We start from the raw sequence: 19,178 nt of genomic DNA on the forward strand, positions 1-19,178 counted from the left end.
TCACCTGTTGTTAATGTGCAAATTCTGCCATGGGGTACACTATGTGCTATAAGTGTTCAGCTGGTGCCATGTTTTCCAAGCTGCTGCCTGATTTTGTTTTATTTACTTCTTTATTCAACTTCTTCACCTGACATGGGAGGTTGAATCTAGGACCCGTCTTCAGAGTTTTGCTTCAGATTAGGTTGTAAAGTGGGTTGGGGTTTTACGTTTTTGCTTGCTGGTTTGGATTTTTGTTTGCCAAAGCCATGGCCTACATGACTAGGAGCCAATGAGACGCGTCAGAGACCACAAAGAGGAGACGCTTTCTCACACGAGCACTCGGCCAGAGCTAGCCACTCCAGCGACCTGTGCGAGCAGTCCCTTTTCCTGCTGCCAGGCTGCTTGCTCAAGTTGGGGTTGCGAAATCAGCCATTTCCCCACCGGGGCTATGGAAGCAAGGCTGGGGTTGGCCAGGTTGCTCTTCTGTTTTATCACATTTAACCCAGAGCTAGCGCAGCTAGAGAGTGTGTGTTCCACACTCATTCTGTGCCTCCAAAGGCACCTGCAGAACACAGGTCCTCAGCACAAAGTTCTCACCCCCCTCCAAACTTCTCAAAAGCTCCTGTTCTCTGCTCTAAGGCATTGTGGAAAATTGTGCGTGCGCCTGAAAGGTGTACGCAAGACAGAATTGTTCCTTCAGGGACCTTACTGTTTACTCAAAGGCTACACCTACAAGCAGGAAACATGCAGCAGGACGTGGTGTGCATTTATGTACTCCTTGCAGCACCAGAAGTAGAGTTATATATAGATGGAAGGACAGCTCTGAGTTTAGGTATGCTGATATAAGTCCAAACGAACTCTACAAATGACTAAATTGGTGACTTAATGTCCATACCGTAATGCCACTGGGCTGAGTGTCAAGCACATCTTTTTGCAGAGAAGTCAGTAACTACATAGCTGATAAACAAAGAAGAAAACATAATAGTTAGTCTTTGGCATTGGATTAGGTCATCTCATTGAATTATTTCATTGGCCTTCAGAGGGTAGGGTTTGTAGAAGGACTGATATGCTTATATATATTTGTTTGAATTGATAATACACTGCATAAATGCTAAGCATTCATTTTCCCAGAAAGGTTTACTTTTGAATTTGCATCATAAACCAGGAGATGAAATAATAAACTAAGACTTGCAAATAATTAATTTCTTGTATTCTGATAGATTGGAAAATCTTGACCTTGCAATGACTTTATCCTATTTACACACAGAATCCTAAAAGGTCCCAAATTTACTTCCAGATGTAATTTACATTTGGAGTAAGTGAAGCAGTGCCTGTGATTCATGGGACCTTCTCTGACATATGCTTAAGACATAGCACAAGTTGTGTTGCAGGGAGTTGCAAGGAGGGAAATCAGTCAAGTGTAAATTTTCTTTTGGGCTCAGGATGCTACAAAACCTGGACAAATGCTGGCTAATTTAAATCCAAAACTTTTGTGTGATCATGGTCAGTAAGGTGCTTCCTTTGTTTAAAACAAAATCAGCATAGCCTTTCAGCTTTAGTGTGTGTTTATTATTAATTAGCTCAATAGCTTAGGACAGCAATATTTGATTCTTTTTCCAAAACATTAGAGTAGCTTTATCTGTGATCTGGTATTTGAATTGTGAAGAGGAAAACATACAGGTTTGAGTTCTGCGTCTGAAAAGACTTGAAGAAATGGTTTTATATATTTCTGGTGGGAATCTGGGAGCCCTTTCAGTAAGGAAGCAAACTTTGAAGCTCTTTGGATTCCTAAACACAAAGATCTGGTATCACCTAGGTGCTGATCCATTTCCTGCTGTAAATGAGAGCTACATGTATTCACTGTTTGAGAGTGAAATAGCTTTGGTGAGCTGCCCACTCATCTTTTGATTTCTAATGTAGGCTCCTAAGTTACCTGCTAATGTAAATAGATGGAACAGCATTGAAGACAGTGAAGTCAAGCATGCTTCTTATGCTAGTGATAAATTTCATTCTGTAGACACAACATGCAATGAAAAGTTGTAAAACTTTTTTTTTGCTTGACAAAACAAACAGGGTCCCATGTCATAAACACTTCGTAAAAGAAGGGAAAAAAAAAAAAAAAAAGAAAAAAGAAAAAATATTTGTAAAGTTCTGATGATTGACAAATTGATATCACATAGATACTTTGGTATAAATCCTGATATCCATACACAGAGCTCTCGTGCTTTCCTGGAACCTGGTGTCAATGTTTCTGCTAGAGCAGAGGAGGAAAGGGAGGCAAACACAGGTCATAGCTTCCTATTTATAGATTTACTATGACAAATCCAAAGAGGCGAATTCCACTTTTAACACTTAAAATTCAGCCCAGGCCACGTTATGACCAAGTCCTGTTTGAAAAACATGGTAATAATAACAGATCCCAAACCAAAACACTGTTGCCATTGCAGAACTGGTGGTGGAGGGATGCCCTGCCATGTTTATTTTGATGATATGGAGCCTACACTGAAGTTAGCTGTGATTTCATTGGTGTTTACCAGATACCAGAGCATACTATAGTGTAGGAGTGTAATTTTCCCCTGTGAGTGGTTCAGAACATCTTTAGGATTTTTTTTTTTCAGTTCTTTTTTTTTGTAGTTGTTGTTTATCTATTTGCTTAGTGCTTGTGGATCTTCATCTACATTTAGGAAACATGCTTAATTGTTCTAAGTAATTGTTAGAGGAAAGAAAATCTTTTCCTCCTCAATTTTCCAATGTCTCTATTTTTCTTTCCATGTTTCATCCCCAGGAAATGGAAGAGAATTCATCTCTGATAATGGAGGGCATCAGTTTTAGGACATTCTACTCTTACAGAATGTAAGTCAGGGAATATTCCATTAATATTATTAAAAAAAAAAAAAAAAAAAAAAAAAAGTAACAACCTGTATTCCTGTATTCCAGTTTACCTCCCCATTTAAGAACTGGGGAGTGTTTTCAAATTGTCTGCTGCTGTCTGATGGCAGCCAAAGGCAGGAAGGAGTACAACAGAAGTGTGATGCCTAAGTTGCACAAATGCTGAATGCAAAGCTTGTCATTCCAAGGGCCAGTAAATTCAGGAATACTGAAATGGAAGAATGGCTTTTAAATACTCATGTCTGCAAAAAAAAAAAAAAAAAAAAAAAAAGGCAAACACCATAAATTTCCCTAAAGAAGGTATATTCTCCTTTGCCATTTCCTTCTCCCATTGTCTTTCCCAGTCCTGTCAAAGCCCTAAGCAGTTGTGAAAAGGCGGGTGCAGTAGGAATGAAGTACCCTTCATGAATGTGATTCCCTTCTTGTGGACATTTTCTTGGGATGCTTTCTGTGGTTGGCTGAGGTTCACTGTACTCTGTGGAAAAATGTGTAGTAATCAACTGATTAATATCAGCCAGGTGACCCACACAGGCAGTAATAAATGCACGGGCATGTCTTTTTTGGCATGTCTTTTTTTTTTTTTTTTTTTTTTTTCTTCCTTTGTGTTCAGTCATGCTTGCAGGAGAAATCAGGGACTGAGCAATGTTGCACTATACCACCTGCCATAACTGCACCTCATTTCCAGTCACTGAGCAGGCTACCATTATAGAAAGGTGTTGGGTTTTCCCTCTTGCAAGAGAAGCTGCATTTCCCACTAACTACTTATTTAAAAATGGACCAATTGAAAGCTCTTCAGTCCCATAGGAACCGATGCAAATTGTTGGGTGGTAGGTGACTTTTTGTGTTTTGCATAGCTGTAATCATTTCTGAGAATTACATATAGAAGTTACACAATTTTTTTTGTCTGGAATTAAAAGTTTAAGACAGAATAATGCTAGCAAAGCGTTATTGAATATTAAGTAGTGCCATGGTAGGAGTGCAACAGGCAGAACATTCTGTGAGAATTCAGATCTTTTTTTGCAAGCTGCATAGGCAAAAACCTGTTCCCCAACCTATATGTCTGCAGTCCTGCAGTCTCCACTCTCTGCAAATCTAGCATGGACCTGATGAGGGAAGCCAGCTTTTGCAAGGTGGGGCAGCAGTGTGTTGGATCTCAGATGTACTGCTCACATACAGAAGCAAGCAAGGAGACCATAAAACTGATGAGATGAATATGTGTGATCACTGCTATTACGTTTCCCCACTGCAGTTTGTTGGGTAGCAGGCTGATGACTTGGGAAGAAAAATTAAGCAAATTATGCAAGTTGGGCTAAAAAGGTGAGGCTATCATTGGTACCCTTTCTGTAGGAGCCTAGACCACATCCTTGTCCACTTCTAACCCTCAAAAAAATACATCTTTAATCCCAGGAAGCAGGGTTGATGGGGAAATCTCTAGGTTTTAAGGAACAGCAAAGAGCCAGCTCCCTTTCTGGAGGGATGTGAAGTCAGTCACATCCTGCTGGAGACGTGACCTAGCGTGCCGTAACTGAACAGACAGCTCACAGGCCGTTTCCCCTCCCCACCTGAGGCCACCTCAGCCACCCACGCCAGATTTTGAGGCTGGAGTAGGTTGTGCTGGGACTACCTGCTCTGGCTACATGCATATCATCCATGGGGCTAACAGCTGTCCGCAGCTGGCACATGGGGCCGGGGCCTGCCGGCTCGTGTGCTGGCTGAGAACCTGAGCTTTATTTCTACCCCACTAACCCTCCGCCTGCTTCTCCCTGGTGTTTGTGGTCAGTGGTCGCTCACTCTTCGGAACATGGTGTGTCGCAAGAGGAGGGCAGGAGCTTCCCAGTATGACTTACCAGGCGGCGGAGCCAGCCATCTGTCAGCAAAACAGGAAGGCCTGGGTTCCCTTTCTCTCCTGGGCTCGTTTCGCTATTTTAGGGAGCTGTACTTCTCCCCGCGTAGCGCAAGGCCGGTGTGGTCTGAAGGAAGGACTCCTGAACGAGTGAGGGGCCAAAGCCTGAGGCTGCTGTTCTGCCCATCTGCTGCTGCTTGAGGTGTATTCATTATTAATGGAGGTAGTGGCGGTGGCTGCTCAGATATGCAGCCCTGCCTGGGTAAATGAGACATTCTTCAGCAAATTGCTTCGTTTTTTGATTGCTGATTGTACGCGTGTCACCAAGCTGACTCAAGGTTCATCGATGCATGCTCAGTAAATTAGAAAGAACATAACTATGGATCAACCAAGAGAATGAATTCTGTGCCTACAATGACCCAGGGCCATTTAATTTTCTGCTTAATTTTGTTGCAGTCAGTTTGCATTTTGGGTTATTATGCAGTAGGAAATTAACAATAAATAACAAATTTGGTCCTCCTGTGCTTGTAATGATATTTTTATAAATCTTTGTAATGCTGTTTTTAAAAGGATCAAGGTCTGTGCCAGTCTGATACTCCAGCAAGTATGCAGGGAGGAAATAAAGAGAAAAATACATTATTCTTCCCAGATAATCTTATAGTTAAATAGCAAAGGGCTTTTATTCTTTCCCCTTCTTTCTCCTTCTGTGTGCATGTGGGGGTTTCTTTTTCTGTGTGTATATGTGTGTTATTTTGCATTAACTTAAGGCTTTTCCTCTCTTCTCAGATAACTGGAGGAAAATGGAAACAGATGAGGCTCAAGATATGTCCCAAGTTTCAGGTGAGGTCCTTAATGAATACATATATAAAGAAAATCCTAAATTCCTGCTCATCTTTCGAGCACAGTACAATGTTTTTCTTGTTGTCAATAAAATTGCTTTGGGTCTTTTTAAAAACCAGAATGGGAATTGAGATATAATTAATGATATCACTTAATATCAAGCTCAACAGTGCATGGATTTTCTAAAAGGAACTGGGTAAATAAAGAAGTCAAGGGAATATAGCAGCAAAGAAGTAATTTTGCATTAAACCTGTGGTAGCGTATCCCTGAAGCATGGTCAGGTACACATATACACTCTTTCTTTTGGGAGCAAAATTCTGATTGTTACAAAATAAATACAGAACAAACTTCACCAGACAGGAGGAGGGCAAATACTAATCAAAAGCAAACAAACTTTATTTACCACATAGGAAAGAAAAAAAGAAAAAAAAAAGGACTGATTGACATGAGACTTTAAGCTTGTAACTGCTTTTGTCCAAGGTGTAATATTTTGAAAAGTATTTGAACAGTAGAGAAGGTAAGTTTCTGAATAGAGAAGGTATGTTTCAAATTTGCCCTGTGGTGGCATGGATAGGATTTTGCAGTCTTATCCCATATTGATATTCCTATGGGGAGTTCAATTCTTAATTTCCTTGGAAATTGGTTCTTTAGCAAATTGGTACTGGAACTTAGCAAAGCAATGTTTATTAATACTTCAGTGCTTCAGTAGCTGAAAAAGGACAAGTTAGCCTCTTTCCTAGTTTCCCTGATGTGTTGACAGCTGCAACGGTTAATGGCTTTCAGTTTTCACTTTTAGTGTTCAGACTGGAGCACACCAGCCCTGTTCACTGGGGCCTCCTTCCGGCATAGGCACTGGGCACATGGCTCATTTTTAAGAGAGAGCTCTTGGGCACTGCAGGTTCAAGACCTGGAGGCCAACTGTAAGCTCCTGGTACAGTGTGGCTGGCCAAGTTGTGTTTTTCCTGACATATATGAACACAATTTTCTCTCTTTCTCTATTTCTTTTCCTTCCTTTATAAAAATGTTGAGGAGTTTCCACAAAAATTGCAACTGAGGACATTTAGTGTCATCTGAAAATTGAAAATCAGAGACACTTTCCAATTGAAAGAACAGCAATATAACAATTCTTCATGCTAACAGAAGGTTCTCAGTCATGTCTGGTATAGGGAAGTCATTCCTAGTCAGAACTATGGTGGCATGTTGCACTCCCCTCCTCAGTTAACAATTTTTAAATTGCAACTGGGTGTATTTAACAGCAGTCTTTTGCTGCATGCTGAAACAATTTGTAAATGACATAAAACATGTCCTGTACCTGCTGTGTTTGGAGCACGTGTGGCTCCAGCAGAAAATGCAGTGGGCTTTTAATTCTGCAACTCTTCTGTGCTGACAAAACACTGTGGGTCTGCTAAGGGCACTGAGATGGGCAGTGATTCAAGCCCAGCTATTCTGCGTGCCGCAGAAGCCCTTTCCTGCTCGTGTGAGCTCCTTGGGGCAGGAGCTCTGACCTCCTCTTCCTGCATGGTGTCACATACAGCCCTGGATGCCCACACCTAGCCTTTGTGGTATTTTCACACTGGCATTAACACAGGTTCACACCTGTTGCCTCTTACAAGGGCACTGCTATTTTTCTTTGGATGTAAGGAGGAGAAATGTGGAAGATACTAACTTGAGTCAAGAAATGGATTAGAAGGTCACACACTTTGCCTTCTTTATGGTCTGCCTCTTCCTCTGAGAGGGGAGATTTGCAGGAAACTAAAATTGTGAATGTAAGTGTGAATTTAAATATAAATACATGTAGATAATTTGTAGCTCTCAAAGTTTTCAGGGTCTGCAGTACTTTCCAGTGACTTTTAGGATTTCTAGCAAATCCTGCTGATGAGAATAGTAATCTTCTGTGATGAGGGAGGGTTTCCTAGTAAATACATCTGTGTAAGAGGAATTTTACCTCTGAAAAAGACATAGACCTACACAAACAGATTATAGAAAAAAAAAAAAAAAAAAAAAAAAAAAAGTTTTTGCACCGAACTCTTCCTGTTCTTCCTGTCTCCGAGCTGCTGATAATTTCATCTGGTACTTTCTGTGAGCAGAGTGTGGGTTGTATTGGATTGTTAGCTGGATTTGTGAACAAGTGGCCAAAAAAAGAACTTGGAAATGTACTTTCATTTATGATGTGAGTTGCTTGTGAACACAGCCTTCTGCACACTGGTGATCTGTTTGTCAGATCACCTTCCATAGATATTGGCTCCTCAACAACTCTTACTAGACCTTAGAAGTAGAGGATCTGAAGGTACAGGTTACCTTCAGGTTACTCCTTTCTCACAGGCTGGCAGATCCAGAAAGGTATTTTCCCCCTCTTGTCCTCTTCCTGGGATTCTACATTCTTCTTGGATGCATCCTTGCATGGTGAGGGAGCTCTGCTCTGTATTTAGAACCAGTTAGACAGTTGCACAGTTACAGGAATGTGGGATTGTCATGCCAGCTGAAAAGTACTTCTATTTGTTTCTCCTGCTCTGTGACTAATGCTCATCAGATGTAGAATACTCTGAGCCTTTGGAATTAGGTGACTTGTCCCAGCACAGTGGGCTGTGCTTTAAAAAAAAAAAAAAAAAAAAAAAAAAAAAAAAAAAAAAAAAAAAGTTGGGGGGGATGGGGAGGATTGCTTTTTTTTATTATTTTTTTCAACCACCAGAAATAAAATAGTTCTCCAGAAACAGCCTTCCAGCTCAAAGGCAGTGTTTTGTAACCATTTGCCCTATGCAGATGCAGCTGTAGCTGACTCAGGTGTGGCAGGGGTGAGCCGGGCCAACAGAGTGTAGAACTTGCATGACTGAGCCAAACCCCATGTGTGTGCAGGCATTCCCACGTCTGGGAATCCAGGCATTGCTTGCTCCTGGAGGAACCGAAATACTGCGAGACCAGCTCAGAGTTCACGCTTTTTATTCTTCTCCTGAAAGTGATATTTCATGAGGCAAGCAGTTGCAGTTCTGAAATGAGGAGAGAGCTGACACACATTTAACCAAACGGTATCCGGCACCCATACAAGAGAGTCAGAAAACACAGATAATATCTCACTTAACAAGCAGTATTTTTCCTGCCTTTTTTTCTCTCAGTTCTAGGGCCTAACAGTTAAGGAAGATGAAAAAACAGTGCAAATGTTTCCACATCTAACATAAAAAGATCCCCCCAGCACCTACCGGCTGTGCCAATGCTCTGCAAAAGCAGGAAGAAGAGTTTTGCATTTGAAATTCTTGCTAGATTCTGGGGAGGTGTAAATGAGTGTATCCTGGGATGATTTCTACCACCTGAGAGCCTGGGTGCTGTCCCAGCGTGACTCTCTCCTCATTCACCTGGGACTGGAGGTTCTGCTAGTGAAAATGGAACATGAACTGGGTTCTGACTGTCATCTAGAAAACCTGAATATTGCTGTTTTTGCTTAACTTCGTCAGTGGTTCCAGTATTCCTATACAAAACAACTCTCAGGTATTAAATACATCCAACATTCCTTTGTGAAAGAGTAGAGAGCTAAATTTCTGTAAGAAATCCTGTCCTAGCTTTCTTTTTAACTGCCGTAGCTTTAGCAACACCATTTTGGCATGTGAATGGAAGAGCTTCCAGAACTGAGTGGGGATATTAAAGCACCACAAGGCACGCAAACTTTGACAGGAATAAATTACAGGGCTGGGTACTTCATTCCATTCCTCTCTTTCCTCATATCTTTATTAAACTGGTAGGGCACAGATGAGGATACTGAAGTACTGATGATATTACCAAGCACCATTGATAGGTTAGACCATTCTGTGAAAATTTTCATACAGAGATGGCAATGTTCAGAAATCTAAGACCGTCTTTCAGAGCTTCAGTACAAATTGAGGTTAATGTGTCATACAGCCTGCATTTGAAGTCACTTGCATTTATGACTTAGCCAAGGGCACCATCATTCAGTGTCAGAGCCAGAAATAGAAATTCAGCTCTACAGCTCCGTTGTCTTCTTCATTTGGTATCTCACATGGTTCTGTATAAAAGTTATAATATTAATCATAAGACAAAAACAACTCCAGAGATTAATTTATGTCTCATTATCAACTTTGAGTAAAAATATAAATAAGAATAGAATAAGTCTATGATACTTTACTCTGTTATATGACATTTTAAAACTTCATGCCAGTATTTGCACTAGCTTTTTTTTTTTTTATCTCTGTCCTTTTGACCAGTCATTATTCTAGACACGCCTGTTAGAAAGTAAATGGGAAACTCTTCCTCCTTTCCTTTGCCCCTTTTCCATTTCTGAATTCATTGGCAAAAGGATGTTAGATTGCATATCTGTAAGATTACCATGCAGTGGTGAACTAATCATGGTGTAACAATTTAGATGTAGTTAAGGCATGAAATATGAATATCATGCTCTGGAATCCAAAACACAGAACTCAACAAATATATCTATTTAAATGAACTATTTTTACCCTGCCTTTTTGCATGCAGGGATTTCTCTATCATGTGTAACATGAAGAAATCAAATGATGTGATACAAGTCAGTAAAGCCAAACTTACTGTAAAGTTGTCTTAGCTGCAATCTCCTGTGATGAGGAGGGCATACCAGATCTCCACCAAGTCTGTGAGGCTGGTCTGATTCATGCCACCTGGGCAAATGACTATTTATTTAACATGTAGAAGATCCATATCAGTTTAGTAAAATCAAACTGTTCACCATAAACTGTGAAAGGACTGATCTACTAAAAAGTTATTGTTGTTTTTTTCCAAAAGAGTGCATCAACTTATCTTCAAAACATCCTACTTTGCCTACTTATTTTAGGATGCCTAACTGCATGTTAAGAAACTTTTTGTTTGCTGTTTGTTATCTCAGAGCTCTGATACTGTGTGTTTATATGGGTTAGCTACATGGGTAGCCAAAAAAGCCTTCAGCTTTTTTAGGTTAACAGTACTTCTGAATCTAGATTAGGCAAAGCATCAACTTCCATTTGTGTAACTGGGAGCATACTTTGAACCTGGGAAATTGCACATGGCTTTCAATTATTTTTAACAAATGTCCTTAAGCTAGATGTAGTGTCAAGAGAGCTGGTTCTGACCAGACTACCTGTTGCCCTCAGATTAACCTTCTGTTTATTCGTTTATTTTTTGTTTGTTTTTGGTTTGGTTTCAGTTGTTGTTTTCTTGTTGTTGTTGTTGTTTTGGAGGGGGAGAAGTTGAAAAATGTGGAATATTTCAGGTGTCTCTCCTCACCCATGCCTCCTATCTGTAAGACATAGCTCAGCATGCATAGGATTTACATCAGAAAAGCTTCTGGCAGTTCTTTAAGTTCCTTAAATCCCATAAAGAAATGCTTTTACTTTCCTCTGCTCTGAAATTCAGTCCTTCTCCATTTACACAATCCACACTCGCTGTTGCACTCACATGTGGTGGGCATGACTTTGTGCATTGAAGAACACAGCACAGAAGCTGAAGCCTTATGAAATCATCTAGTCCATGCCACTGGCTGCACAGCGCTGGTCTTTAGCTGTCCTCAGGCAGGTTTAGATGGTTCACCTAGTGCTGCTCCCACCATCTCTTTTCAGAGATTATTCTACAGTTTGATAGGTGCATCATTAAGAAATGTTCATTTCACTAATTTAAACCTAGATTTGTGCACAAATACAACCCACACCAGAAACTTTATCCCACTGTTACCCTATCTTCAAATATTTTGAGCTGATCCTCACTAAAGGATTAGTCATTCAAGGCCGTTAAGGATCAAAGAGATCAAAGTGGTTTGTTGTCCTTCTTCCAAGGACATAAAAATACATATTTTTAACAATATTTCTTGTGGGAATTTGAGGCACCTACACTCTTCTCCTGCAAATGAGAGAACACAGATTATCCCGGTGTGAGGGGGTTTCAGTTGCATGGCCCTCAGGGTACAGGAGGATATTGCACAGCAGGGCAGCTTTTCCCTTGGCCTGAGGAGGAAGCCATGACTGGGACTGTCATAGATGGGAGCAGCCCAAAGTTTGCCAGGCCCCTGAAGAGAGTGAAATGATGTGTAAGATGACTTAAACCTACCTGGCTTTCCTGCTGTGATCAGTAAACAGCTCAGAAAGCATGATGCTTTGCTTCGTCTTGGAGGTTGGAGGTTGAAAACCATTTTCTTTTTTTCCCAAGTCCCCTCTAGAGCAAATCCATAAAGACTGTTATCACTTAAGTAAGCAATGTCTGTTTTAATTTTTCCTTTTCTGAGAACTGATTTCAGAATTAATAAATGTTTGTGTGTTAATGCGGGAATGCTCATTAGAAAAAACACTAATTGGCTAGGCCTCTGTGCCATGAAATTGCTGCCCCTGATGCTGTGCTGATTGCCATGGGATGTCTAATAGATTGCATTACTGTAAATTGGTAACATCTCCATTTTGGAGACAAAGGTCTTATGTCAATATTACTGAGTTCAGACACTTATCTGGGCTATTACTCTTTGCTATTAATTCAAAGACTAGTCTCTTTGTAATAATCAAGGAAACTAATCGCGTAATAATTCTTTTGGTATTTGCTTCCACGGCATGTTTTGCCAGCAGATAAGTGAAATCATTTTAAAAGAAGCTCTACAAGACAGGGATTACTGTGAGCAGTACATGTATGCTACGACTGAGATCTAACCAAGAAACTGTTTCTGGAAGTGCACTACTTAGCAGGAGTTATTTTCCTTAGTATATTGCATTTGGCACTAAAACAGTTCCATTATATTTAAAATGGGCTAAAGCAGTAGACTGGTTTGTTGTGCAAAACCTTGTGTATGAAGTATACTGGGGATTGTTTCCTACTTACAAATAAGTGATCATAAAACCCTTGAAGTCATGCCTTGACTGACCCCTCCTAATTGTACATGTTTTTAGGAGGTCCCAGGAGCTGTAGGCACTTAATTACTTGTGGGCACAAGGACCAGCCAAAGCTTGATCTGTGGGTATTAGTGAACCTTGCTGAAGATTTGGTTGAATTTTCAGCTGAAGATAAAATTTTATTCTTTGGGTAGTTCTGTTAGAGCTCCAGAATATTTGTGGGTTAGACTTCACTATGTTCTTGAAGCAAAAAAAGGACATGCTCTCAAGAAGCTTTTGCAGAAGAAACATGAGTATTTAAAACAAAGACAATTTGATACCCTTTCTGCTCTGTCAGTCTACTTTGGAAGAAGGGATCTTCTGAGCACAGCAGCTGAAAAGCGTCTGTGTGCTATGAACACCCCAAAGGTTAAGATTTGAGACCGTGTATCCAGTCTTCAGTAAATTTGGAAGACAAAGTGGCCACACATTCATCTCACAGATACAATCCCCCTGTATTCTAAAGGAGCTTTCTTTGCAGGACAGCAGGTTTTGGTCTTGAAGAATGTCATGCTTTTAGTAGTGTTATTAATTGACAACTTTTTTTTCTGTTAACTTTTATTTGGTTTGTGGTTCCTCTTATGGTATTATTTGAAAATGAGGCTATTCTGATGACTCACTGATGCTGCTTTCTTCACTACTAGGAAAGGAAAGTCCTCCAATTAGCGATGTCCCAGATGATGCAGATGAACCTATGCCTGTACCAGAGGACCTTTCAACTAGTACTGGAGGACAACAGAGTGCTAAGAATGAGAGAGTCTTGGGTAAGATGACTAGTCCACTCTGATGGGAAGTATTACACAGTATAGTGTTAAAGTCCTTTGTAGCATGCTGGTATACATGAAGGTCCTGTGCTTTTTCATCTCGTTCAGCAAAGGATTACTCAGGTGCTTAGTGTTTTTTGTGCAATCTTCTCTTGGGGAAAGGCATTTTGAAGGACACCAAGCCTTTTCATCTGCAGAGAAGTTAAAAAGATCCAACTATTTATCTTATTTATAAATCATGACTGATTGCATGAAATTTCCCCCAGGAAACATTATTTTCATTCTGTGTAGGAAATGCAAAGAAATATGTGGTACCAGGTCAAAACTACCTGAACTCAGATTTGATACAAATTCAGGAAACTTTCAGATATTTTTATTGTTATTTGAATTCTATTTTGAATGTTAACTGCTATTAATATTTTTTCAAGAAATGTCATAGTAGAAAACATATATTATTTGTGTTTCAGAGTCTGCCATCTGATCTTCATTTTTCCTTGCATTTTTAACCTGGGATAACTTTAAAATACACTTGAATTTTGCTCTTCTAGGTAAAAGTCCACAAACAATAGTCTGTTGGAGTACTATTGTTTTTAAGAGATGATTTTACAAAATGCTGATTCTTTTTAGGAATCCCAAGGTCCTCAAGAAGGACTAGTGATTGACAGTATTACTTGAGCATGATGATCATTTGGCTCCCAGAATACCAGAATGCTTTGGTCAATGCCCTATGTGATAAAAAGTATTTCAGGACAGGAGTGTCTATCAAAATATCTTTATCTGCTAATTTATTGCTCTTCATTTTAACATTCCCATTGTAAGAATGAGGGTCAGGGTGGAAGACTTTACGGAAAGACAGCAGTTGCTTTTTAATGTTTATAGTCTAAGGAAGTCCAGTAAAGTATGGTAGGTACAAAGGGAGATTGAGAAGGCAAAATGACCAAGCCAAAGTAATAGAGCAGGATGGTGTCATTATTAGGAATACATTCTACTTCCAGACTCCAGCACTAACTAGTAGGTAATACAGAATCTTTTGGAGCTTCACTTGACTGTTTGATTCCCTCTTCCCAAAAATGTGCATGTAAATTTCAGTTCCTACATTCATATAGACACACCTAATGGACCAAGTTAATTTTTAAAAATGCATTTTAATAAACTGATCACTTAACTAGTGCTTTTTTTCTCAATCCATAGCTCTTTAGACAAACTCCTGCCTTTACTGCTTGTCTGCTAACTCAGTAAAACAAGTTAAGCCTCCTTTCTCCAACTGTAACAAAATCCTACAAAATATTCCAGACTCAATAAAAAAGAATAATACTTTTAAAAGTCCTTTGTCTAAAACTGAATAATCACATAGGATTTTGTATGCATTGAATATACTTCACCTCACAAATATCACACAGAATCAGCAATGATGAAATTTATGTTTGCTGATGATGTAATGATTTTCCCAGTAGTTCAATTATTTATCAATATAAGTGCATATTAAAAGTTACTGTAATAAATGAAGGAGAAAATGTTATTTTTGGTGTCTGAAATACAAATTCCACCTGTTGTTCTCATTAGTTTTACTTTGTGCACTCAGAAATAAAATAGATTTTACTTATTTTGACTTTAATATTTTTTCTACAGCCTCTTTCTCTAGCTGTAACACTTTGGTTTAGAAGGATACATCTTGTAGTGAGGTGTTTACCATAGCCAACAGACAGAAAGACAATTCACAGCATTCTGTTTTACATATAATCTTAACTGTAGGTTTCAACTCCAACTCTTGTAATGTTTGTCTTTTCTGTAAAGCTACACATACTTTCACCTCTTCTGCTTCATTTTCTAGTCTTTAACCCAACTTTTTGAAAGAGTATACTTTGAACAAATTATATTCCCCTTATTCAAAACAAACAAACAAAGAAAAAGATCTGGACACATGCACCAAATGTGTCATGATCTGAATGATTGCTCTGCACATTCTGGATCATTGTCAGATCAGTCTGTTAGTGATAAAGCAATGCTTTAGGAGGGGTGTTTGGCTTGTATGATCCCATAGATCTACTAGGGATGAAGGGGACCTTGTTTGGTCTGGCAGCATAGGCAGGCCTTGTGTTCAGCTCACTGCTGTCATCTCTAAGTCCTAGGTTATGTTTCTCACCTCTATTTATGACAAAACTTAGGTAGAAAAGGATGCTCTGAAAATATATTTTGGTAGATAAGCAGGAGGTTATTGTGAAGAACCACTGATGTTATATATATCTTACAGCTGGGAGATAGACTATGGCCTATGATAACTGACAGGCAGTGCACATGAGCAGATACAACCAGGCAGCACTTTTTCTCTATATGAATTTCCTAATGCACCATCTGCTTCTGTCATGAAAAGGGAATCCCCTGTGCATTTTGCTGCATATGACTTACAGTGCATTCTACTTGATCCGTGGCACCCTGAAAGATCAGCTGTCCTCACTACATGCACATAGGAGTGTTAATTTGAGTCAGGAATTTATCAAAGAGGGTCACTAGGTTCTGGAGCACTTTTTGTACATGTAGTGTTATAGATGTGACAATGGAAATTGCAGTTTTCTTAAATGAAGAGAGCAACTATTTACCTCATTTTACTAAAATTAGGTGAGAAATCTGTTGTTAATTTTAATCAGCCTGTGAGATAGAAATGTTCAAATGACCGTTTGCTTACTCAGATTTGTAGTAACACTTCATGAAACCTTTAACCCCAATGTCAAATTTTAATTACCTTCTTCATCAATTTAGCATTTTAAAGGTCAAAGATTAGTGGAAATAAGTTATTTTTAGAAAAGAAAGATAGGCTCTATCTCCTCTGTGTATTTTTTAAATCTCCTTTCTTTCTTCTTCAAACTCTAGACTGAGATTTGAACTTGGTGTTATAGACCTGATAGGGAGAACCATTTGAAACATCTTTCCCCCTCTGAGTGAAGGTGAAGTGGACTTCATAAATGAAAGTATTAAATTCACCTGCCAGATTTTCATTGGTGCCCTCAGTTTTTGAGTGTCCCAATTAAAATGACTAGCCAGGGTACACATTTCAAAGGGAGGTGTTCAGATGTTCGTGAAATGTATGCTCTGAGTTGTGTCCTCAGACAATGGAACTCAAGGCATGGGTTGCTTCTGACCGATGCAAAAATAATAAATGGGTGTGAAAAGGTCATTTGTGGAAGTAAGTCATCAACTGCTTGTAGTAATGCCACCAAGTAGCACAGCAAAGCCAAAGCATATTAAAAAAAAAAAAAAAAAAAAAAAAAAAAAAAAAAAAAAAAGTGTCCTGGTTACTGCTACATCTCTTCATTTTCTTCATGAGCTTGCTATCTTTTTAATGTTACAAATCCCAGAATGCTGTCACATGTTGAGCAGCTTCCCCCTGCAAATTTTATTTCTTCTGCTCTGACCACTAAGTCTTCGCCCTTCTTTGTCTTCTTCTCCACCCCAGATTTCCTTCTCAGGCTGATCTGGTCCATATTGTTTTTCTTTTATTTATTTATTTTAATCTGCTCACCCACCTGCTCTACATTGCAGAACTTAGTTGTTCTAGAAAACATAGTGAACACTTTCAGACAAACAAAGAGCTGGATGTTTAAGGCACAAGAGGCTCTGTTTCACCATCCATATTGGTCCATGAAGTTCCTAAATAGTTTTGGAACTTCTGATCTAAGTTATTCAGAAGTACACATGCCACTGAATTTCCATTCCATTAAAAATTAGTGCTATGTAACCTATTTTAGAGGGGTGGATATATTTCCCATGCTAACCTGTAACACGGAAGCTGATTTGAAATATCTTCTGCTGATTTTTGCTGCCTCTGTTCAAGTTTCAAGTTAAATGTCGCGTGCACCTTTTGTGGATAATCAGTACTGAACATCCTGTGTGTGGTAGACGGTTGCAATTTAGGACTGTTTCTGCCTGGGGACTGCATCCTAATTCAAGCCATGTGTGGGAAGCTAACGATTCAGTGAGCAGTAGGTCAGACCCTGCTTCTTGCAGAAAAAGCCACTTGTAGCAGTGGTAGTGCCTAAAAAGGCAACTAGAGCATTTCTTTATCATTAACTGCCCATACCATATCTGGCCATGGGTGAAAAACACAAAGTCATCTCACAGTTTCAATGGCTTTAGGAAGAGACTGTGGGCTCAGCGTTTCTGTACTGGCAGCTGTCTGATGCTGAAGATGACCATTTAGGCTTCCAACACCTAATTCATGGGTTTCTCACTGAAAAAAAGAAGTGATCATACCCTAGTCGTGGATTACAGTATAGGCCTGATATACACAACGCATACAGATATTCTTCTTCCTGTGAGGGTGTAATGGGGAGACCTCATCTCACAAAATTGGGTTAAAACATGGGACAACTGACAGAAGAAGCGCTTTATTTCCTTAAAAGGAGCTCAGGCGCTCGAGAGCCAGGACACAAGCAGTGCCGAGGGGCCGCCAGGCCAACCACAGCAGCGTGCCATTACATCAAGCTGCTGCAACCCAAGCAGAGCTGGGTGGAGACAAAGCAAAAGTGTGGAAAGGCTGCAGGCGGAGGGGAGAAGGGAGAAAAGCCAAAAGGGGAAGTGCCCCACCCCAGCTTGCAAAATCGGTCCTGCTGCTTGAGACAGGTCCGGCTCGCTGCTGCCCTGGCACTTTTGTAGGGCAGGGAAAGGAGCTGAGTAAAAAGACTGCCAGAGCCAAAAATGCTCCTCCTGTCGGAGTTCAGTTGCTCTGAGGGTAGTATGTTGTGTATGAGTAATAAAATGCGTGTGACACTCATGCATGTGGACATGTTGCTATTCAGAGAGCTAACATAACCAGGAGGGCCGTGTAACATGTTTTGCCTGCTCAGATTTCAGATGTGTATCTCTGTTATTCAAAGGTATGAACCTTTTCATACCTTTTCAGTAGGAGCTGATTAGCCTTTGTAAATAATTGCTGATGAAACCTCACCTAATACAGTTCAACCAGCCCTGAGAGTGGAGAGAAAATTTGTTTCCGTATGTTTGGGGGAGATTTAAGAATTGTCTTTAGAGTACTCACATAACCCTCCACAATGAAACAGGGCTTGAAAGTCCTACTGAGGAGACTTCTCAAGGAATTGAAAAACTTTTAAGTGAAGTATTTTAGGAACTTTTTGAAATAGGGAAGTTGGGAATCTCCCCTCTCGCTTTGTCTGAAGCCCCCATTTCTAGCCCCAAACAAGTGCCCCACTGAATATTGCGAGCTCTGAGACCCTGTCGGTCTCAGAAGGAGAACGCAGGAGATACTTTTGTCAGGATTATTTTCAATTTGTATGCAATATTCTCCTGGGAATTTGCATAGAGGAGGATGAGGTGGTTTAGTGGGAGAAGGCACATGACAGGTTTCATGAATGCCCTTATGTATGCCTTATGTTATGTACAATGCATGTTTTCATTCAAAGATATGTTTTGCTTGTGCAAAGTGTGAAACAATGTGTTAAGAGTGAGGTGCAGAATATGCAGGTATATGGGGCCATTAGAAAGCTGAAGTACTCACCACGCTACCAGAGCTAAGCTCTGCCCAACTTAATGACTTACGGCTTAGCAAAATGGGCATGGATTTTCAAGAGGCCAGTGGAAAAACAGCACTCTTCTTGAAAGCAAATTCCTTTGTTAAATTTAAAAATGCTTGCTGCAATGATGGAGGCTGAACATTTTGAAAACCAACTTGCAATTAGTTTTTTGAAGGACCCATGAGGAGAACTGCCATAGTCCCAGTGTGTGTGCGCTCTAGTAGCTCAGTAAACTCAATCCATGCAAAGCACAGCCAGACCACTGTGTAACCTGTCATGTAAAACTTTGTTTAACCTCGTAAAACCAGAGCATGTGATAAAATCAAATCTTTGAGAACATGAGAACATAACTGATCCTAAAAAAAAAAAAAAAAAAAAAAAAAAAAAAAAAGTTGCACTTTTCCAACAATTTCCATTTCATTTTTCAAAGAGTTTTTCCGCTCCTCACCCCTTTGGTAGAAGCGCGGCTTCTGTTGCC

General features: G+C 39.8%; 1 protein-coding gene across 9 annotated transcripts in view; it reads left to right on the plus strand.

The window, feature by feature from the left end:
* The window catches only part of IKZF1 (IKAROS family zinc finger 1), a 73,119-nt gene that overhangs the window by 7,524 nt on the left and 46,417 nt on the right, over positions 1-19,178 (plus strand). For all 9 annotated transcript variants that reach the window (XM_035318639.1, XM_035318638.1, XM_035318634.1 and 6 more), the window contains 2 exons: positions 5,498-5,551; positions 13,056-13,175. In XM_035318639.1, coding sequence (XP_035174530.1) covers positions 5,512-5,551; positions 13,056-13,175 — 160 coding nt within the window. In that variant the 5' untranslated portion in view covers positions 5,498-5,511. The remainder of the gene's footprint in view (positions 1-5,497; positions 5,552-13,055; positions 13,176-19,178) is intronic.

This window comes from Oxyura jamaicensis, chromosome 2, assembly GCF_011077185.1.
Source record: "Oxyura jamaicensis isolate SHBP4307 breed ruddy duck chromosome 2, BPBGC_Ojam_1.0, whole genome shotgun sequence".
In the NCBI taxonomy this organism is placed as follows: domain Eukaryota; kingdom Metazoa; phylum Chordata; class Aves; order Anseriformes; family Anatidae; genus Oxyura; species Oxyura jamaicensis.